Source organism: Bison bison, unplaced genomic scaffold (genome assembly GCF_000754665.1).
Source record: "Bison bison bison isolate TAMUID 2011002044 unplaced genomic scaffold, Bison_UMD1.0 scf7180017860804, whole genome shotgun sequence".
Lineage (NCBI taxonomy): Eukaryota > Metazoa > Chordata > Mammalia > Artiodactyla > Bovidae > Bison > Bison bison.
The window spans coordinates 251,168-274,602 of NW_011491376.1; the positions used below are offsets into that span (position 1 = coordinate 251,168).

Consider the following 23,435-nt stretch of genomic DNA (forward strand, 5'->3'; position numbering starts at 1 on the left):
GTGGGCTGGAGCTTCCTCGCTGCCGATTGGCTCCCTGGAGCCACCGCCTCCGGCGATTGGTCTCTGCCGCAAGGGATACCGGGTCTGCACGCGACGCGGGCCTGGGATTCGAGACACGAAGATGGCGGCTGAGGCGTTGAGGGCTAGGCGCCCCGTGTCCTCCTGCGGGCAGGTGGAGACGCACGGCCGGGCCCGGGGAGCCACCGAGGCCCTGTGTAGCCGGTGTGGAAGAAGGGCGCCCAGAGCTCTGGGTGAGACGCGGGGGGTCAGTCCGCCTGCCGTCACGGGAGCTGAGGAACAGGCAGAGTAGGGAGTGGCTGCGACGGCGAGGGAGCACGGGGCAGCCCAGGCCTCGAGCGCGCAGCCCGCCTTTGAGGTCCTGACGCCAAGGCCTCGAGAGCGGCTTTCCGCCCCTGCTGCGCACTGACTGCCCCACTGATGGGGTCGCAGGTTCGAGAAAGGGGTAATGTGAGAATTTAACCGTCATTCTGTGGTGAAGAAGCAACGAAACTTCATTTTCTTGCATAGTTTTGTTGTGGTAACCAAAGGTTCCTGATATTTAAAAACGGATATTAGGTGTGGGGGCGGGGGACTTGTTGCTCTCTTGGCTTAAAGCCTTGTTCAGAAGACAGCCCGTTAGGTTTTGTGCATCTTGTGTTCAGTCTTGGGCCATCCAGGGAGAACGCGCGCCCATACTCCGCTCACTGAGACTTTCCTCAAGTGAAAACAGGTTCAGTTTATTTGACCCTAACCTCACAGGCCTTAGAGTGCTATGTCTCTGCAGGGGTGTGTTGTTGAAACTAAACTCTTGGAGCTGCCAGAGTCTTATTATCACCGTGTGTAACTGTTACATTTTATACTTTCAAAGTGAAAGTCCATTTTCTCAGTCGCTCCAGGATGGACTCTGCTTGGGAGACCTGAGCGTAGAGAAAATTGGTTGTGTTTTCTTGGAGAGAGGCAAGTTCTCTTACCCGAATTTCGATTGCTGCTGTTTCATAGAAAATCTCCATTATTTGATGATATAGTATTACAAAATAAAGTTTTAGAACATGACATTTTAAAATCACCTGTTCTTTCGTACGTTTGTATTATAATGCTGAGAAGTACTCAATTGGAAAGATGGTGCCTTTGCATGTGGAATTATCAAAGTGCTTTGTAAGCTGTAATGCAGCCCACGTTATTTCGACTTGTACAGTATCAGAAATCTTTAAAAGGTAAAACAGTTTTGATATCCTTAGTAACAGTATCTCTGGAATTTAAATTAGAGCTTTAAAATTTACCCTGGTTTTAAACAAGTTTTAGATGTTTCATTAGCTTAAAAACTAAATTTCTTTTTTTTATCAAAAGAATGCAATTGTTTTAATATAAATCAGCAGGAACACTTAATTTTATAGTAAATGAAGTCTCATTTTCTCTAGTTTCTTTTCCCATTTTTCTTGCAAAATCTTTTTAAATGACTTAAAATGACATAGCTATAACATATTTATTACTATAAACTTCAGATTCTACTTAGAGTATTAAAATGTTGGTATTAGATGGTATTTCCCTTCATAAATGCTAAATCTGTGAAAAATAACCTTTATATGGGTCATGTTTGTGTGATAGTAGTAGCATCTGACTTCTGTCCTGTCTTCTGTCTTTGCCAATGTCTTAGATCGTTAAGAGAGGATTTTTTAAAAATTTGAATGTAACTGATTTACAGTGTTTCAGTTGTACAGTAAAGTGAATTAGTTATATCAACACATCTACATATATCCACTCTCTATTTTTTTGTTTTGTTTTGGTTCTTTTCTGATTGTAGACCATTACAGAAGTATTGAGTAGAGTTCCCTGTGCTATTATATAGCAGGTTCTTGTTAGTTATCTATTTTATATATCAGATCAGATCAGATCAGTCGCTCAGTCGTCTCCGACTCTGCGACCCCATGAATCGCAGCACGCCAGGCCTCCCTGTCCATCACCAACTCCCGGAGTTCACTCATACTCACGTCCATCGAGTCAGTGATGCCATCCAGCCATCTCATCCTCTGTCGTCCCCTTCTCCTCCTGCCCCCAATCCCTCCCAGCATCAGAGTCTTTTCCAATGAGTCAACTCTTCGCATGAGGTGGCCAAAGTACTGGAGTTTCAGCTTTAGCATCATTCCTTCCAAAGAAATCCCAGGGCTGATCTCCTTCAGAATGGACTGGTTGGATCTCCTTGCAGTTCAAGGGACTCTCAAGAGTCTTCTCCAACACCACAGTTCAAAAGCAATTCTTCGGCACTCAGCCTTCTTCACAGTCCAACTCTCACATCCATACATGACCACAGGAAAAACCATAGCCTTGACTAGATGAACCTTTGTTGGCAAAGTAAGTCTCTGCTTTTCAATATGCTACCTAGGTTGGTCATAACTTTCCTTCCAAGGAGTAAGCGTCTTTTAATTCCATGGCTGCAGTCACCATCTGTAGTGATTTTGGAGCCCAGAAAAATAAAGTCTGACACTGTTTCCCTATCTATTTCCCATGAAGTGATGGGACCAGTTGCCATGATCTTCGTTTTCTGAATATTGAGCTTTAAGCCAACTTTAGTGTGTGTATGTCAGTCCCCTTCTCCCAGTTTACCCTTTCCCATCCCGTGGTAACCATAAATTTGCTTTCTACATCCATGACTCTACTTCTGTTTTGTAAGTAAGTTCATTTGTACCCCCCCTTTTTTTTAGATTGCACATGTAGTTGATATCATATGATATTTGTCTTTCTGTGTCTGACTTCACTCAGTATGACAATCTCTAGGTCCATCCATGTTGCTGCAAATGGCATTATTTTGTTCAAAGAGAAGGTCTTGCCAGTTTCTCAAATTGACCCTCACTGTCCCCTTCACAGGATGGGAAGTATAAATTCGCAGACGGAAGTATGATCAAGTAGAAAGAACATTAGACTTGGAAACAGAATTAGATCTGGATTATACCATTTATCCCAGAACACCAAAATGTTTATCCATCTCTAGGTTGTCAAATATGATATCTACAGCCTATTTAGCTGTGATAATTATAATGATCAAATGGAGTATGTCAGATTTTTTATATGATTTTTTCTTTATATGATTGTAAGAGCTGGCAGATTCAAAGTATTATAGGTACCAAATAACTATCTAAATGAATGCAAGCAATATTAATTATCTCTGCCTGGTTTCTCTTTTCTTCTGATTTTTCTCCCTTCTGATTTGTATTGTTTCTCTTGAATTTTAATGTCATCCATTTCTAACTAAATAGATATATTTTTCTATAGAAGAGAATCCCTTTTAATTTTTCCCTTTGCTTATACTGAATATGCATCATTAACAAACTGAAAAGTTTAATTCACAGAAGAATTTCGTCAGTAGGTCACCACCATGAACTTCAATGTGGACATGCTTTTTGTGACCGGTGCTTATTAATGACTGAAGAATACAGCACAATCACATGCCCTGATTGTGAGGTAAGTTTTATTGTTCATATCGATCACATTACAACATAATGTTACAGGTAAAAATGGTAGAGAAATAAAACATACTTCTAATTAGGAACTAAAAACTTGGATATTTGCTGCTGAGTCTTTTAAATAAAGAAACCTAGCAAAAGATAAGGCTTTTCACGTACGTTTTTGTAACTATTCAAAGTGATCAAAAAGAATGCAAGCTTAGGGTCATACACTTATCAGTCTACATCTGTATTTTTTTAAAAGATTTTTTGATGTGGACCATTTTTAGAGTCTTTATCGAATGGGCCAGAACATTGCCTCTATTTTATGGGGTTTTTTTGTTTTTTTTTGGCCCCGGGGCATGCGGGATCTTAGCTCCATCCTCTGCATTGGAAAGTGGAGTCTTAACCATTGGACTGCCAGGGAAGTACTAAAATCTCTATCCCCTTTTTCTAAACTGATATCATGTAAGCAAATTTAGAATTTTCCTCTGCCTCTCAACCTTTGTGTGTCATTAAATTTACACTTGTAGAGATGTGTTAAAAAATAAACAGCATCCTAAAGTTAACTTTAGAAGTGCTAAAAATAATGCAGTTGCACTAAAACCCATGCACTCAAGATAATGAGAACAAATTAAGGATTTAAAATAAAATTTACTGAACTTCCTTTGCATTTACTACAAATATAAGTATTGCTCGGTTTATATATGTATGTTCCTAGAAAGTTTTCTTAATCTCTGTTTAATTCTTAATGTTCCACTTGAGAGATCAGATTTTGAAGATTCGTATCGATTATTTTCTGTGGCAGCATGGCAGACAGTTAATATAGAGGCAGACCACCTGGGATGCAGTCCTAGTTCTTATGCCCTAATCCTGAGTTTCCTCATTTGTGAGATGGAAATAATACCTGATTTTCTTATAGAATTGTAAAAGTCAAATCTGAATTATGTGTAAGTTCTCTCCAAGTTTTAAAATAAGTGTTATGGTTGACCCTTGATTATTTAGATGTGGATTAACTGGTTTGCAGGTTAACCATGATAAAAATACATATGTGAGTAATGAGTTGCTTCAGTCATGTCCGACTGTTTGCTCCTGTATAGACTGAGGCACGTCAGCCTCCTCTGTCCATGGGAGTCTCCAGGCAAGAATACTGGAGTGGGTTACCATTCCCTTCTGCAGGGGATCTTCCCAACCCAGAGATTGAACCTGCATCTCTTATGTCTCCTGCATTGGCAGGCCAATTCTTTGCTACTAGTGCTACCAAGAATATATATAATAATGCATATTGTTTTTGTTGTTCAGTTGCTCAGCTGTGTCCGACTCTACAACCCCATGGACTGTAGCACACAAGGCTTCCCTGTCCTTCACCATCTCCAGGAGCTTGCTCAAACTTCTGTCCATTGAGTTGGTGATGCCATCCAACCATCTCATCCTTTGTTGTCCCTTTTTCCTCCTGCATTTGGTCTTTCCCAGAAACAGGGCACGGTCTTTTCTAATGAGTCAGCTCTTCACATCAGTTGGCCAAAGTATTGGAGCTTCAGCATCAGTCCTTCCAATGAGTATTCAGGATTGATTTCCTTTAGGATTGACTGGTTGATCTTACAGTCCAAGGGACTCTCAAGAGTCTTCTTCAGCACCACAGTTCAAAAGCATCGGTCATTTGGCACTCAGGGCTTCCCTGGTGGGTCAGCTGGTAAAGAATCTGCTTGCAATGTGGGAGCCTGCCTGCAATGGTTCGATCCCTGGGTTTGGAAGATCCTCTGAAGAAGGGAAGGGCTACCCACTCCAGTATTCTGGCCTGGAGAATTCCATGGACTGTATAGTCCATGGGGTCGCAAAGAGGCAGGACTGAGTGACTTTCACTTTCAGCACTCAGCCTTCTTTATGGTCCAACTTTCACATACATATATAATAATATGTATATAAACATACAAATATGTGATTTGTGCAGGTTTAAATTACAGCAGAAACATTACACACTAGAAGATATTTGTTTCGGAATTATGTACTTTATGAATCATGGCTTTTATTGTGGGAAATTCCTAGTCCCTCTCCCTTTTTTTGACAGTAGCTAGCGGCACCCCACTCCAGTACTCTTGCCTGGAGAATCCCATGGACGGAGGAACCTGGTAGGCTGTAGTCCATGGGGTCGCTAAGAGTCGGGCACGACTGAGCGACTTCACTTTCACTTTTCACTTTCATGCATTGGAGAAGGAAATGGCAACCCACTCCAGTATTCTTGCCTGGAGAATCCCAGGGACAGAGGAGCCTAGTGGGCTGCCGTCTATGGGGTCGCACAGAGTCGGACACAACTGAAGCGACTTAGCAACAGCAGCAGCAGCTCCATAGTTAAGACAAAGGGGAGCCTAGCTCCTGGTTGAAATACAATATCCCTGACAGATTGAGTCTTATGGTGGGTAAAGAGTGAATTAAGGGAAAAGAAAGAGACATTCCACTGTAACTGTCTCTGCTCATGTCTATCCTGTTCTGATATTAAAAAAACAGCAAGTTTATTAGAACAGTAACCTCTTGCCTTTTGTGGCAAATGACTTTGTGTTTAATGGTCTCTTAAAATACTAACATATTATTTTTAGTGTTTTCGTAACATCTAATCAAGTGTTTATATTGTATTTACAAATACTAGTTTTTTATTTTGAAATTTACATTTATGTGTGCTTTTTTATTGAAGTATACTTGGCTTTACAGTGCTGTTACAAATACTGGTTTTTTATTTTAGGATTGTAGCAAATCTATTTTGTATCATTTGACTAGTTCTGCCTCTCACTTTGGGAGACATGTGGTCTGTCCCATCCTACCCGCCTTTTCCCCTTTCTCCCTGTGCTATTATAAGCCACATAATTGACAGAGGACTATATTCAGTCTTCAAATGCACTAAAGCTGGCCACTGTTTAAAGGAATCCTTCAAGAAACCTTCCTGAAATTGTTACCACTCTTTTATTAGGTTTTTTTTTTTTTTTTAATATAATTTATTTTTGGCTGCACTGGGTCTTCCTTGCAGCTCGACAGCTCTCTAGTTAAGGCTCTGGCTTGCGGCCCCATGGACTCTCTAGTTGCAGCCCCATGGACTGTAGCCTGCCAGGCTCCTCTGTCCATGGGATTCTCCAGGCAAGAATACTGGAGTGGGTTGTCATTTACTTTTCCAGGATATCTTCCCTTTCCATGAATCGAACCTGGGTCTCCTGCCTTGCAGGCAAATTCTTTACCAACTGAGCTACAAGGGAAGCCTTAAGGCAAGTGCCCTTAGTTGTTCTGCAGCCTGTGGTATCTTAGTTCCGCAACCAGAGATGGAACTCAAGTCCCCTGCATTAGGAGGCAGATTCTTAACCAGTTGACCACCAGGAAAGTCCCTGTTAGTTTTTAAAGTTTACATTTTTGCTGGTATCTTGTATTTGGAAAAAGATAAGGGAAGAATCAAGTCTAAATTAGTGAAAAGTCTGAATTTATAGACTATTTCTGGATTGAAGTTTATTATTTTTAAATAATGTATATACTCTAAAAAGTAATACCTATAGTCACATTAGACTTGTGTTGAAGGCCCAGGTGATGCTATTTCAAGCTTAAGCCTATAATGATTCCATTCAGAGTTAATGAGTATGCTTATGTTCTTATTTCTGAGTTTGAGGACATATGAATCAGTCTTTATCTTTCATAGTGGCATGGGTTTTTTAAATAACATCTCTGTTTTTGACTGATACTCTATACCATTCAGTTGCTCAGTCGTGTCCAACTCTTTGAGACCCCATGGACTGCAGCACGCCAGGTCTCCCTGTTCATCACCAACTCCTAGGGTTTACCTAAACTCAGGTCCATCGAGTTGGTGATGCCATCCAACCATCTCATCCTCTGTCGTCCCCTTCTCTTCTTGCCTTCACTCTTTCCCAGCATCAAGGTCTTTTCCAGTGAGTCAGCTCTTCACATCAGGTGGCCATTGTATCGGAGTTTCAGCTTCAACATCAGTCCTTCCAATGAACACTCAGGACTGATCTCCTTTAGGATGGACTGGTTGGATCTCCTCGCAGTCCAAGGGACTCAAAAGTTTGCTCCAACACCACAGTTCAAAAGCATCAATTGTTTGGCGCTCAGCTTTCATTATATTCCAACTCTCACATACATACATGACTACTGGAAATACCGTAGCCCTGACTAGACGGACCTTTGTTGGCAAAGTAATGTCTCTGCTTTTTAATATGCTGTCTAGGTTGGTCATAACTTTCCTATCAAGGAGTAAGCGTCTTTTAATTTCATGGCTGCAGTGATGTTGGAGCCCAAAAAAATGAAGTGATAGGACTGGACGCCATGATCTTAGTTTTCTGAATGCTGAGCTTTAAGCCAACTTTTTGACTCTCCTCTTTCACTTCATCAAGAGACTCTTCAGTTCTTCACTTTCTGCCATAAGGGTGGTGTCATCTGCATATCTGAGGTTATTGATATTTCTCCCTGCAATCTTGATTCCAGCTTGTGCTTCCTCCAGCCCAGCATTTCTCATGATGTACTCTGCATATAAGTTAAATAAGCAGGGTGACAATATACAGCCTTGACGTACTCCTTTTCCTATTTGGAACCAGTCTGTTGTTCCATGTCCAGTTCTAACTGTTGTCTCCTGACCTGCATACAGATTTCTCAGGAGGCAGGTCAGGTGGTCTGGTATTCCCATCTCTTGAACTGTTTTCCACAGTTTGTGGTGATCCACACAGTCAAAGGCTTTGGCATAGTCAACAAAGCAGAAATAGATGTTTTTCTGGAACTCTTTTGCTTTTTTGATGATCCAGTGGATGTTGGCAATTTGATCTCTGGTTCCTCTGCCCTTTCTAAAACCAGCTTGAACATCTGGAAGTTCATGGTTCACGTATTGCTGAAGCCTGTCTTGAAGAATTTTGAGCTTTACTCTGCTAGAATGTGAGATGAGTGCAATTGTGCAGTAGTTTGAGCATTCTTTGGCATTGCCTTTCTTTGGGATTGGAATGAAAACTGACCTTTTCCAGTCCTTTGGCCACTACTGAGTTTTCCAAATTTGCTGGCATATTGAGTGCAGCGCTTTCACAGCATCATCTTTCAGGATTTGAAATAGCTCAGCTGGAATTCTGTCACCTCCACTAGCTTTGTTCGAAGTGAAGCATTCTAAGGCCCACTTGACTTCACATTCCAGGATGTCTGGCTCTAGGTCAGTGATCACACACCATTGTGATTATCTGGATTGTGAAGATCTTTTTTGTACAGTTCTTCTGTGTATTCTTGCCACCTCTTCTTAACATCTTCTGCTCCTGTTAGGTCCCTACTGTTTCTGTCCTTTACTGAGCCCATTTTTGCATGAAATGTTCCCTTGGTATCTCTCATTTTCTTGAAGAGATCTCTAGTCTTTCCCATTCTATTGTTTTCCTCTATTTCTTTGCACTGATCACTGAGGAAGGCTTTCTTATCTCTCCTTGCTATTCTTTGGAACTCTGCATTCAAATAGGTGTATCATTCCTTTTCTCCTTTGCTTTTGGCTTCTCTTTTCACAGCTATTTGTAAGGCCTCCTCAGACAGCCATTTTGTATTTGTGCATTTCGTTTTCTTGGAGATGGTCTTGATCCCGTCTCCTGTACAATGTCACGTCCATAGTTCATCAGGCACTCTGTCTATCAGATCTAGTTCCTTAAATCTGTTTATCACTTCCACTGTATAATCATAAAGGGATTTGATTTAGGTCATACCTGAATGGTTTAGTGGTTTTCCCTACTTTCTTCAATTTAAGTCTGACTTTGGCAATAAGGATTTCATGATATGAGCCACAGTCAGCTCCCGGTCTTGGTTTTGCTGACTGTATAGAGCTTCTCCATCTTTTGCTGCAAAGAATATAATGAATCTGATTTCAGTGTTGACCATATGGTGATGTCCATGTGCAGAGTCTTATCTTGTGTTGTTGGAAGAGGGTGTTTTCTATGACCAGTGTGTTCTCTTGGGAAAACTATTAGCCTTTGCCCTGCTTCATTCTGTACTCCAAGGCCAAATTTGCCTGTTACTCCAGGTGTTTCTTGACTTCCTACTTTTGCATTCCAGTCCTATTAATGGTTAATAATAACCATTCTATTGTTATATACAGCAATATGACAGGTTTTGTTTAAGAATATGACCATACTTAGATTCCATTACAGAAATACTGGCATTTTATTGATCATTTGGACTGAAGATCATAAGTCTAAAAATATATTGGGCCATGAGAAAATGACAAATTAACCCATCATAGGTGATTAATATATATTAAAATCACATGTGGATTGGAATAACCTACAAATTGAAAATGTAAACTAGAAGAGACTATAGGTAATTGTTTAATCTTGGGTGGAGAAGCCTTGTTATTCATCACTGAAGTCAGAACCCACAGAAGAAAGTGCAAGTCACTCAGTCAGGTAGGACTCTTTGCAACCCCGTGGACTGTACAGTCCATGGTATTCTCCAGGCCAGAATACTGAAGTGGGTAGCTGTTTCCTTCTTCAGAGTATTTTCCCAACCCAGGGATGGAACCCAAGTCTTCCACAATGCAGGCGGATTCTTTACCAGCTGAGCCACCAGGGAAGTCAGAAGCCACAGAGAAAATGCTGTGTAAATTTGCCCACTATTTTTCTGTTACACGTAGCAGAAAACAAACAAGCAAAAATACCACCATAAATAAAACTTAAGCAACAAGCTATTCTGGAGTAGGGGGAATAAAATCTTTATTGTATATATCAGAAGTTAAGACTCTCACAATTTTAACTGAAATCTTTTAAATCAGTTTTATTTAATATTTTCTTAAATTTTCTGGGTGAAATGTCCTGTATCAAATCTGTTGGTAGTAACAATAACCTCTTACTATGAAATGCCAGGCCAACGGGGCGTAAATGAGGAGGTGGATAGAAATTAAGATTTTAGCCCTGATTTTTAGGGGGTGCTCTTAAAAATATTTGATGCAATCTGTTTTTGTTTTTTTTTTTAAGTAACACTTTTCCTTTATTATCTAATAATAGATAACTGTCTTTGGTACATTATACTTAAAAGCTTGCCAGAACATCCTCTTCCCCACCAAACATTAACCCCACTTTAACATTTAGTAGTCTGCTACATTCCTTCCAGCATTAACCTATTGTCATAAATGTCTCCTACATAATTTTTAATGGGTGTACAATAAACCATGGTACATCGATGCTATAATATAATCTCTTTATGATAAACACTAGGTGGCTTCAGATTTTTTCACTAGGGTTTTGCACAATTCCTCAAACTCACTCCCACCAAAAAAAAAGTTCCACCAGCAGGTTCTGTTAATTATTATGTCTAAAAAAATCTATGTTTGTATTTGTCATATTTTTTTAATGTTTGGCAGTTTAATGGACAAAAAATGGGTATCTGTTTTAAATTGAAATTCCCTGAATACTAGTGAAATTGATCAATCTTTCATGTTAACTTCTCAGCTCTTTATGGAAAATCTTTAAGAGATCCTTCCAGGTCCTTTCCATATTTTCCTTTTGAATTGTCTTTTTCCTAAACTGTAAGACTACTTCATGTGATAGAGATATTAACACTTTGTTCTTTGTGTTTTAACTCTTTTCTCCCAGTTTTTCACATTTAATTTTTTTATATTTAACCATTCAGAAATGTTTCCTTTTTCATTTGTTTTATCCCCCTCCTTCATGGCTTCTAAGTTTTCTTTGATTAGTCAAAACTTCCATCTCAGAGGTATACATTATTTTATTTTTTTAATACATTTATCTTTTATTTTTTAGGAAGGTCCCTATTAGGTCCCTTTCTAATATATTTTATATGATGTAAGGTGGTTATGTAACTTTCTTCTTCAGAATGATTAGCTGATCCATACCATTTATTGGATTATCTTTTTTTTTTTTTAAAGGTCTTAGTTTATTCTCTCTCATGAAAAATCTGTAGTCACCACAGATACAGTCACTACAGAATCTTTACTGCTTCTTGCCAGGACCAGCATTGGCCTTTGCATTCCCCCTGACTTTTTTCATTCTATTCTTGCATTCCTTTTGCTGTTTTCTTGAGGTCTTTTTCTTCTCATCTAGGCCATGTCTTAGAAGCCTGTGTTTGGGCTCATTCTTTGTGTAATCCAAGGATTCATAAACCATGCCAAAGCCAGTTGTCTTGCCACCACCAAAATAGATTCTGAATCCAAATACAAAAATGACATCTGGTCTTGTACATTTTGGCTAGTTTTTCCTGAATTTCTGTTTTAGTTACTGTTGCCTTCCCAAAGTAAAGAACCTAGATTACCATTTATTTCCACTGAAGTAGTCGGTTGGTCATGAATTTCCTGGTCTGAATAGTTACTGTGTCATTCATGATGGCAGCTATCTTCAGGCAGCCAGAGAGTTAAAGAGCTTTTTTGTCTATTTAATTGAAATCCAAAATCACTGCAGATGATGACTGCAGCCATGAAATTAAAAGACGCTTACTGGAAGAAAAGTTACGACCAACCTAGACAGCATATTAAAAAGCAGAGACATTACTTTGCCAACAAAGGTCTGTCTAGTCAGGGCTGCAGTTTTCCAGTAGTCAGGTATGGATGTGAGAATTGGACTCTAAAGAAAGGTGAGTGCCAAAGAATTGATGCTTTTGAACTGTGGTGGTGGAGTAAACTCTTGAGAGTCCCTTGGACTGTGAGGAGATCCAGCCAGTCCATCCTAAAGGAGATCAGTCCTGAGTGTTCATTGGAAGGACTGATGTTGAAGCTGCAACTCCTGTACTGTGGCCACCTGATGTGAAGAGCTGACTCATTGGAAAAGACCCTGATGCTGGGAAAGATTGAAGGCAGAAGGAGAAGGGGAACTCAGAGGATAAGATTGTTGGATGGCATCGCCAACTCAGTGGACATGAGTTTGGGTAAACCTCAGGAATTGGTGATGGACAGGGAGGTGTGGCGTGCTGCAGTCCATGGGGTCTCAAAGAGTTGGACATGACTGAGCGACTGAACTGAAAATATTTTAGTTCTGTTTATTTATTTATTTTTAGTTCTATTTAGTTGATAGTTGCCAAATTACTGATTTCCTCAAAAATTAAAATAGGATATAAATGTCACTTAAGTATGTTTTTCTTTGACTTAAAGATGATGTAAGGATCTTTTCATTTTTCTATGAATAGCACACTAGTTTTTTTGAATTCTGTATAAACAATTTACTGAATGATTTTTTGGTTTTTTGTTTTTAATCTTTTGTCCTAAGGTTGCTACAACTATAAGTACAAAACAAGAATACTGCCCAATAGATGGATATATTAAAGAAGATTCTTTTATGGAAAAATTGCCGCCTAAAAAGTATGGTCCATGTGCACTTATTTTAGTATTTAAAATTCATTGTATTTCTGAAAGTTATTTTAGAGTTATTGATAAAAGGTCATTCTTATATCAGTATCTCTAACCCATTGTTTACAGAATGCTCTTTAAGTTTATAATTTATCTGAGCTGTTAATGAAGTGGAGAATCCAACTCCTAAAGAAGCAGCATTAGTATGTACTCATTTAAAGTGAGGGGAAACAATTCACAATTACCATTTCTTCACCCTACTTAATTCTTTAAGTCTCTTTTGCATACCTCAGCTCTTCCAGATTATTTGCTGCTCTGTGGTTCTTCATGGCCTAGCCAATAAAATCCAAAATTCTTTAGGCTAGCATTCCTGACTTTTCACATGCCTGCTGCAGGTCCTCTGTCCAGGTTTAAATGGGTGCTTAGAAACCAACAGAACAGTTATTTATTTAGAAAATAAAACGACTTAGCTAAAGTCTACTTACTGCTTATTGATAGAGCCAGAGGTAGAACTCAGGCTTACTGAATGCCAGTACTGCTCCCACCTCCTCTATTTGTATTCCATCAATCACTTCCTCCGTAACCTCTGAGTGGAATGATTAGAATAAATCTTTAGGAATCTTTGTGGCTGCATGAGAGTCAGTGGCCATAACAATTGGGACATCTTCAGGAATCTAGCAGTTGACTTACCAGGTGAGGGAGGCTGACTTTTTTTTAAAGAGTGCTAAGGATTATGCACCCACTTCAGAGGAGGGAGCCCTTGCTCAGCTCTAGCCAGTTTCTGCTATGTGTTAAGATATCCCAGTGGTGCCAGGTTATCCTTCTCAAGACAAAACAGAAATCTGGAATTTCTTTGTGAAGCTTTCTTGTTTTTTAAACATGAAAGCCAAATCTGATTGTAGTTTTGTCTAGATGGCATGTAGTGTCAAATATGGTTGCAAAGTGAAATTTTACTTTCATAAGTAGATGAATCTGTTTTAGGTATCCCAGTTTTTTCCAAATTGCCAGTTTTCAAATTAGTTCTCCATGTCAAGTATACTTAGGTTAAAAACTCTTATTTCCTAATTTCAGTAGAGTTTGGTTTAAATAGTGATATGCTTTAAAATAGAAGTGTTCCTTGATACATGATGCATTGCCTTCCTGGTTTTTCTTTAGTATTTTGAAACAGGAATTGAATGATGGACTCCTTATGGCTAATGCATTCACATGTTTTCAAGAACATGGATATCCACTTTTTAAGTAATCAAATGTTTAAAAATTACTTTGTGTATCATTTCTTCCTACGAGACTAATCATCATAGTTTCTTCTATAAGCTGTTTTAGGCTATGATTAACTTATTCTTGCCAGCCAACGTAGGGATATAAAGATAAAAAATAGGCAAAAACTCTGTCATCTATGGACAAGAAATGCAGCTTGCTTTTCATTTGAAATTACCTAGTAAATTTAGTACCTCATTAGCCAGGCCTGTAAGTACATTTTTTAATAGCTGGCATTTGTTTGTATACTTACTTGCTTTAATTGAGCTTAAGACAGTTGAGTGATTATCAACATCTCTACCAAAAAAAATCAGGGAAGGAGAAAGGATTAAGAAATTAAAGCACAATTTATACTATAAGCTATTATTTTCAGGCATTGGTTAAGAAGTTGAATTCTTGGTTAAAGTTAGCTTTTATATGAAAACATGTCTAGTCATGATTTTCCTCTCTTTGCTTTTCACAGATAATTGAGAACTCATTGTAAATGTCCTTATAAGTCATCATAAGAATTATTTTTAATAGAGGGTAAAAATCAAAATAGAAGATTAAAACCATTATGTTAATGTTGATACTTAAAATAATGTACTTGACATTTTCCAGGATGAGGAATTGTTCTCAGGACTTTGAAAAGACTGCTCATCAACAAACTATTAGTTTAGAACATTCAGCCTCCACACCCAGGACTGTTTTGAACCCATCAGCTGTAATACAGGTATGAAAAATGTAATTCATGAAGTGAGATAAGGCCAAACATTTTTACTTTTCTCTAGTAGCTTGACTTTCCTGTGCTCTCAAGGGTCCTATAATTCAGATTCTTTTGGGAAGTTTAAAGGTAAACTTTCACTCCTTGCTTCAGTCTCTTTATTTTATTCTAAACTATGCCTCAACAATTGTTTTCTTTCCAAGTCAACATATTCTGCCTTTGATCAGCTGTTAGTGCTCTTGATATTGAGATTTTATTTATTTAGATATTTAGATTGAATTCAGATTTTATGAAACTTGTATAAGATACAAGTTTCCAAATTCTAAGTATAATTTTCCAGTTATTTTTAATGGCAGCTAAAAGACCTAGTGGCACTTACTGATGATGATGTAATTCTTGTTGGAAGACTGAATTTTATCAGTTATGGCTTTTGATAACTTTAAATAATATATTCTTTTAATTGAAGGTTAGAAACAGAACAAATTCCAAAGTGCTATTGAGTAGAATATTGTCGTTTTGTTAAGGAGATTATTGGTGGGCTGGGGGAGGAAAGAGCACTGTCTTCCGTGTTTAAATCTTTTTTTTTCCCATAAGAATTTTCTTTTGGGAGGAGGGTTCAGGATGGGGAACACAGGTATACCTGTGGCGGATTCATTTCGATATTTGGCAAAACTAATACAATATTGTAAAGTTTAAAAATAAAATAAAATTTTAAAAAAAAAAGAATTTTCTTTTGTTTTTATCAAGGAATTTCTGTACGTTAATTTTAGTGTTTTTTTTTTTTTTTTCTTTTCTTTTCTGGCCATGCCACCCGGCATACGGAATCTTAGTTCTCAACCAGGGACCAAACCCTCACCCCCTGCATTGGTAGCATGGACTCCCAACCACTGGACCAGCACGGAAGTCCCCAGTGTTTAAATATTAACATAGCCTGATTATAATCTTCATTTTCTTAAAAACTGTTACTGTTTACATGTATTATTTATGATCATGATCATTATTTTCAGGTAGTTTTGAGTTGCAAAATGGTTATAGGATATAATCCCATTTTTTCAGAAAGATACCTAAAAAAAAAAAAGTCTGGAATACTATCAGCAGAACTCTAAAATGTTCATTGTTGCATGTTTTCAGATTGCTGTAATGGATCTAGGTTGCTTTTGTAAACAAAATGGTAGCTTGATGTTTTTGCAACTGTTACAGTCTATCTAAGCATCTGTTTTTATATTTTGTATTTGTATGTGATTCCTCTCTCCCTTCTTAGGAAAGTAAAACTGTGGAAGAGATTGATGAAGCATTGAAGATAGCAGGCCAAAATTTTGAACAACTAAGTATTGCTGTAAAGGTAAGCTTTCTGTATGATCCTAAATGTATGCTGTATCCTAAATTAAGACATGTTCCCTTTTGATGTATATCACTGAAGGTAGTAGAGCTTAGCATGATAGATAGAGCTTACATATGATAATCCAGTGAGAGAGAAACATAAAAAAGAATGGAAAACTCATGCCCTCCTAGGAGTAGCTTCATACCATTTGTGTTGTCAGCCTGCTGAAATTGAAGCTCTGTTTGCTGTGAGCTGAATTTTTTGTCTTGGAAGCATTGCAGATCACTATTCTGATACTGCTCATTATTTGGCTGTATACTGTTATACAGAGTTTTAGGTTCTTTTCTTTCTTGGCCCATCAACCCAAGAGAGAGACTTCCCTCATTTATTGACAAAGAACAAGCTCCTTGCACCTACCAACAGCAAATTCACCAAGGCATTCAAAAGATTGTAGCTAACATAGAATTTAAGAGTTCAACATATGTATTTGCAGAATACATTTACTACATCTCATATCCCCCTAATTTTTAGCCAATTTTGGCATCAAATCTAAGTCCAAAATCTCATCTAAGTATCTCCTAAATCAGGTATGGGTGAGATTCAGGGTATGACTCGTGCTGGGGCAAAATTCCTCTCCAGCTGTGAATGTGTGAAACTAGTAAATTATCTACTTCTAAAATATTAATGCATTTGTTGAGCAGGCATAGGATAGACATTACCGTTTCAAAAAGGAAAGATTAAAAGAAAAAAAAGGTCACAGATCTCAAGCGATGAGTCTTTGTTTAAAATACAAGGAAATTTGTGGAATAGCTAACATTTTAATTAAAATATGTGTGTGCGCATATATATATATATAGGTTTTTTTTGTCCTTAGTGTGTGGCATGCAGGATCTTAGTCCCCTGACCAGGGATCGAACCCATGCCCCCATGCATTGGGAGTGCAGAATCTTAACCACTGGACCACCAGTGAAGCCCCTAATGTTATATTTTAAGTTTTTATAAATTTAAGGAATCCTGCCAGAGAGAAACTTAGCTATCCAAAATGATCCATTTCCTGTACTGAGTAAAAGTGATGAGAAGTTCAGAAAACTTAGTGGGTTTTCTAGTCCTTTTTGCTAATTTTATCAGTACAAAGTACTAACAAAGATGTGATCTTGCTGACAAGAACAAAGATTTAAAGTTTAACCATGTGATTTTTCCCATTTTTATCATCTGATCTCTTCTGTTGTTATTTTGAAGAGTCCAAAAAGTACCTTTTACTTTTCAAAATTATGTTGAATAGCACAATTCCCACAAAATAAAAATACCAAATTAGGTCTTTGTATTATCTTTTTCCCAGATGCTTGAACACATGCACAGTCAAACAAAAGAGGAGACGGTCTGTCTTAAAGAGGTTCTAGAGAAGCAGTTTGATCAGCTTTTCACTTCTCTTGATTCCAGGTAATAAATTAAAAATACAGACTCAGTGCAACTGAAGCTTTTAATATCAACTTGTCATTTTATTTCTCTGCATAGATTGAAAAAAATTAGTAGATTTTAAACAAGTTTAGAAGGTAATGGGTGGTTCCCTTACAGGCTGATGTTTACAGCTTCGAAATGAAGAAAATTTATTTATTTAGGCTATTTGCCTTCTGTTCCCAAAGCTGTTAAATAATTTCTTTCTTAAAGCAGTTAGCACAGAGAAATGCTGTCTATTTCTGAATCCTATTGTAGAATTCAGCATACTTGGGAAAATGCAAACATACATTTTCATGTACATAATGCCATCATTTTTTTATGTGTTTATTTGCATCAAGAGCAAATAATAATGATTTTTTGAAACACATACCATACTGTTACATATCCATCCTTTTTAAAAATGTTGATATATATGATCTCAAGTAATCTTTAATCACATTTTGCATTTTAAGAGACAGACTCATAGAAGTTGTGATAAATTGGTATTTAGAAATGGTGCTTGTCTATTTGACTCTTGTTTCTTTTTTTAATTTCTAATTGGAATGCCCAGAACACAGGTTCATCACTCTGAATGAATCAGTTGATATTCTTTATTCCTTGATATTTATGGTATCTCACATTTGGTTTTTATAGTATCTAAGTGATAGGTCAGTTCAGTTCAGTTGCTAAGTCATATCCAACTCTTTGTGACCCCGTGGACTGCAGCACACCAGCCTTCCCTTGTCCATCACCAACTCTTGGAGTTTGCTGAAGCTCGTGTCCATCGAGTCAGTGATACCATCCAGCCATTTCATCCTCTGTTGTCCTGTTCTCCTCCTGCCTTCAATCTTTCCCAGCATCAGGGTCTTTTCCAATGAGTCAGTTCTTCACATCAGGTGGCCAAAGTGGACTTTAAAGGTGATAAGTCATGTGCATGCATTTTAAATGTTTTTAATAGTGGTAAATGTACATCATAAAGTTTACCTTTGTAACTGTTTAAGAGTGTACAGTTTAGTGGTGGGGGGAGGGATGAATCAGAAGTTTGAGATGAACATACACTATTATATATAAGATAAATAAGAAAGTACTGTTTAGTACAGAGAAATGTATTCAGTATTCTGTGATAACCTATATGAGAAAAGAATCTAAAAAAAAGATTATATGTATAACTGAATCACTTTGCTGTATACCTGAAACTAATATTAATATTAGTTTAGTATTATTAACTAATATTAATATAACATTGAAAATCAAATATAGTCCAATAAAATTGAAATTTAAAAATGTATAGTTTAGTGGCATACAATAATTTTATGTTTAACTTTTTAAGGACTACCAAATTGTGTTCTGTGATGGCCGCACATGTTACTTTTCCACCAGCAGTGCTCAAAGGTTCCAGTTTCTCCACATCCTCACCAACATTTTATTTTTTTTTTGAAAAGAATAACCATTTTGAGGATGTGAAGTGGTATCTCATTTTGGATTTGATTTACATTTCCATGATAGCTAGTATTATGGAGCACATCTTTTCATGTGCTTATTAGTTGACCATTTATGTATTTTCTCTGGAGAAATAGTATTCCAGTCCTTTGCCCATTTTTGTAGTGTTTATTTTGTTATTGATGGGGTAGGAGTTCTTTATACATTATGGATATCAGTCCTTTATGAGATGTATTGTTTTCATATATTTTCTCTTCCTGTGGCTTGCCTTTTGTTTGTGGTTTAAAATTTTTTTATTGAAATACAGTATTAGTTTGAATTTGAATTACATTTGAATTACAGTATTAGTTTCAGGTGTACAGCAGAGTGATTCAGTTATACATATTCTTTTTCGTTATAGGTTATTACAAGATATTGCATATAATTCCCTGTGCTGTACAGTATGTCCTTGTTTTTTATCTACTTTGTATATACTAGTGTGTATATGTTAATCCAAAATGCTTAATTTGTCTCTTCTACCCTTAAATGTCTGTGGGTCTGTTTCTGACTTGTAAGTAAGTTCATTTATATTCCACATAAAAGTGATGTATGACACTTGTCTTTCTTTGTCTGACTTTAGTAAGTGTAATATTCTCTAGGTCTATCCATGTTGCTGCAAATGGCATTGATTCATACTTTTTTATGGCTGAGTCATATTCCATCATGTACATATATCACATCTTTTTTATCCATTTAAGTTATTTCCTTGTCTTGGCTAATGTAAATATTGCTACTTTGAGTACTTTGAACATTGAAGTGCATGTATTGAGTTTTAGAGTTTTCATCTTTTCTGGATATGTGCCCGGAAATTGGATTGCTGGATCGTATGGTTACTGTTTTTAGTTTTTTATAGAACCTTCATACTGTTCTCCATAGTGAATGCACCAAGTTTCCATTCCCACTGACAGTATAGGAGGGCTCCCTTTTCTCCACATACTGTCTAGCATTTATTTGTAGACTTTTTGATGATGACCATTCTTATTTGTGGGAAGTGGGATACGTCATTGTAGTTTTGATTTCCATTTTTCTAATAATTTGTGATGTTGGATATCTTTTCATGTGCCTGTTGACCATCTGAGTAATGGTCTTCTTTGGAGAAATGTCAGTTTAGGTCTTTTGCCCATTTTTTAATTTTTTGAGCTGTATAAGCTGTTTGTATGCTTTAGAAATTAAGCCTTTGTTGGTCACATAGTTTGCAAATATTTTCTTCAAGTCCATAGGTTGTTGTTATTGTTGAACTAAATTATTTAGCTGTGCCAGGTCTTAGTTGTGGTATGTGGGATCTAGTTCCCCAACCAGAGATTGAACTCAGGTCTCCTGCATTTGGAGTCTTAGCCTTGGACCACCAGGCAAATCCCTCCTTTTCACTCTCTTGATAGCATTCTTTGATCCAAACATGTTTTTAATTTGTGAAGTCCAATTTATCTATTTTCTCTTTTGTTTCTATTTTTCTAGAATTTTCTAAAATTCTATCTATTTTTCTCTGTGTTTTGGTGTCATATCCAAGAAATTGTTGCCAAATCTTCAATCATGAAACTTTCTCCAACTGTGTTTTCTTCTAAGAGTTTTACAGTTTTAGCTTTTACATATAGATCTTTGAGGCATTTTAAGCCAATTTTTTTATATAGTGTAAAGGAAGGGTCCAGCTTCATTCTTTACCATATGGACATCCAGTTTTCCCAGCACCATTTGTTGGAAAGATGGGTCTTTTCTCCATTGAATGGTCTTGAGACTCCTGTCAAAACTCAGTGACCATGTTTGTGAAGATTTATTTCTGGGCTCTCTATTCTCTTCCATTGGTCCATCTGTCTGTTCTTGTGGCAATAGGACAGTGTTTTAATTACTGTGGCTTTGTAGCAAATTTTGAAATCAGGATGTGTAAGCTCTACAACTTTGTTCTTTCTCAAGATTGTTTTGGAAGTTTGGGGTCCCTTGAGATCTCCTGTGACTTTTAGGATGGGTTTTTCTATTCTGCATGAAGCATCATTGGAATTTTGATATGGATGGCTTTAAATTGTAAATTGCTTTGGGTATTGACATCTTAACAAATATTAAGTCTTCCAGTTCATGATTATAAGAGATCTTTCCATTTATTTTGGCTTCATTAATTTCAGCAATATTATGTAGTATACAGCAAATGTACAAGTCTATTGCAGCCTCAGTTACATTTATTCCTGAGTCCAGTCTTATTTTTATTCTTTCGTAAAATGAATTGTCCTGTCAATTTTCTTTTCGGACTGTTCACTGTCAGTATGTAGAAATGTATCTGATTTTTTGTGTGTTCATTTTGTATCCTGTATCTTTGCTGAATTTATTAGCCCTACTACTATTCTTGTGACATCTTTACCTATAAGACTTCCCTGGTGGCTTAGACAGTAAAGTGTCTGCCTACAATGCGGAAGACCCGGGTTCAGTCTCTGGGTCGGGAAGATCTCCTGGAGAAGGAAATGGCAACCCACTCTAGTATTCTTGCCTGGAAAATCTAATGGACAGAGGAGCCTGGTAGGCTGTAGTCCATGGGGTCGCAAAGAGTTGGACACAACTGAGTGACTTCACTTTCTTCTCTTTCTTTCTTACCTATAAGATGATGTCATCAGCAAAAAGACATCACTTTCTTACTTTTGTCAATTTGGGTGGCTTTTATGTCTTTTTTTGACTAATTATTCTGGCTAGAACTTAAAATAGTATATTAAATAGCAGTGGTAAACTCTCACACCCTTTTCTTACTACCTTAGAAGAAAAGCTGTCAGTCTTTCATCATCTAGTGTAATGTTAGCTGTGGGTTTTTCTTATGTAAGTTTTATAAGTTGGTGTAGTTTTCCTCAATTCCTTGTTGGAGTATTTTTATCCTGAAAGGGGGTTGAAACTGTCATATCCTTTTTCTCTATTATTTGAGAGGATCTTGTGGGGGGTTTTCTTCTTTCTGTTAATATGCTATATAACATTAATTGGTACTCATACTTCATTTCAGGAATAAATCCCACTTGGCATGATGTATTATTCTTTCACTGTTCTGCTGATTGAATTTGCTAGTATTTTGTTGAGGATTTTGACTTAATGCTCATAAGAGACACTGATCAATAGTTTTCTGGTAGTGTTTTCTTATGGCTTTGGTATGAAGGTGATGCTGGTCTCAGAATAAGTTGGAAAGTGTTTCCTGTGGCTCTTCAATATTTTGGAGGGGAATTGATTTTATTTATTTATTTTTTCTTTGAATTTTTGGTATAATTTACCAGTGAAGTTCTCTGGTCTGGGCTTTTCTGTGGGGGAAGCTTTTGATTACTAATTCAGTCTTGTTACTTTTTATTGATCTGCTCAGATTTTCTATTTCTTCATGATTCAGTGTTGGTAGGTGGTGTGTTTGTAGGAATTTGTCCACTTCATCTAGGGTATCCAATTTCTTGGCATAGTTATTCATAGCATTGCCTTCAAATTTTTTTAGTTTCTGTAAAATTGATTATCCTATGCCTATGAACAAAACTAGTGGAGGTGATGGAATTCCACTTGAGCTATTTCAAATCCTAAAAGATGATGCTGTGAAAGTGCTGCACTCAGTATGTCAGCAAATTTGGAAAACTCAGCAGTGTCCACAGGACTGGAAAAGGTCAGTTTTCATTCCAGTCCCAAAGAAAGGCAACGCCAAACAATGCTGAAACTACTGCACAATTGCACTCATCTCACATTCTAGCAGAGTAAAGCTCAAAATTCTCCAAGCCAGGCTTCAGCAATACGTGAACCATGAACTTCCAGATGTTCAAGCTGGTTTTAGAAAGGGCAGAGGAACCAGAGATCAAATTGCCAACATCCGCTGGATCATCAAAAGAGCAAGAGAGTTCCAGAAAAACATCTATTTCTGTTTCATTGACTATGCCAAAGCCTTTGACTGTGTGGATCACCACAAACTGTGGAAAATAGTTCAAGAGATGGGAATACCAGACCACCTGACCGGCCTCCTGAGAAATCTGTATGCAGGTAAGGAAGCAACGGTTAGAACTGGACATGGAACAACAGACTGGTTCCAAATAGGAAAAGGAGTACGTCAAGGCTGTATATTGTCACCCTGCTTATTTAACTTATATGCAGAGTACATCATGAGAAACGCTGGGCTGGAGGAAGCACAAGCTGGAATCCAGATTGCTGGGAGAAATATTAATAACCTCAGATATGCAGATGACACCATCCTTATGGCAGAAAGCAAAGAAGAACTAAAAAGCCTCTTGATGAAAGTGAAAGAGTAGAGTGAAAAAGTTGGCTTACAGCTCAGCATTCAGAAAACTAAGATCATGACATCCGGTCCCATCACATCAGGGCAAATAGATGGGGAAACAGTGGAAACAGTGGCTGACTTTATTTTTCTGGGCTCCAAAATCACTGTAGATGGTGACTGCAGCCATGAAATTAAAAGATGCTTACTCCTTGCAAGGAAAGTTATGACCAACCTAGACAGCATATTCAGAAGCAGAGACATTACTTTGCCAACAAAGGTCCGTCTAGTCAAGGTTT

General features: G+C 37.5%; 1 protein-coding gene and 1 pseudogene across 1 annotated transcript in view; one reads left to right on the plus strand and one right to left on the minus strand.

Moving 5' to 3' along the window:
- Nucleotides 1-121: 121 nt before the first annotated feature.
- Nucleotides 122-23,435, plus strand: part of LOC104982885 (RING finger protein 17-like) — a gene marked incomplete at its 3' end in the record, with an annotated part of 43,055 nt that continues 19,741 nt past the window's right edge. Inside the window, exons 1-6 of the mRNA XM_010832321.1 lie at nt 122-251; nt 3,362-3,456; nt 12,656-12,747; nt 14,593-14,704; nt 15,957-16,037; nt 17,356-17,456. Of these exons, the coding sequence (XP_010830623.1) occupies nt 122-251; nt 3,362-3,456; nt 12,656-12,747; nt 14,593-14,704; nt 15,957-16,037; nt 17,356-17,456 (611 nt within the window). The remainder of the gene's footprint in view (nt 252-3,361; nt 3,457-12,655; nt 12,748-14,592; nt 14,705-15,956; nt 16,038-17,355; nt 17,457-23,435) is intronic.
- LOC104982883 lies at nt 11,390-11,777 on the minus strand (annotated as a pseudogene).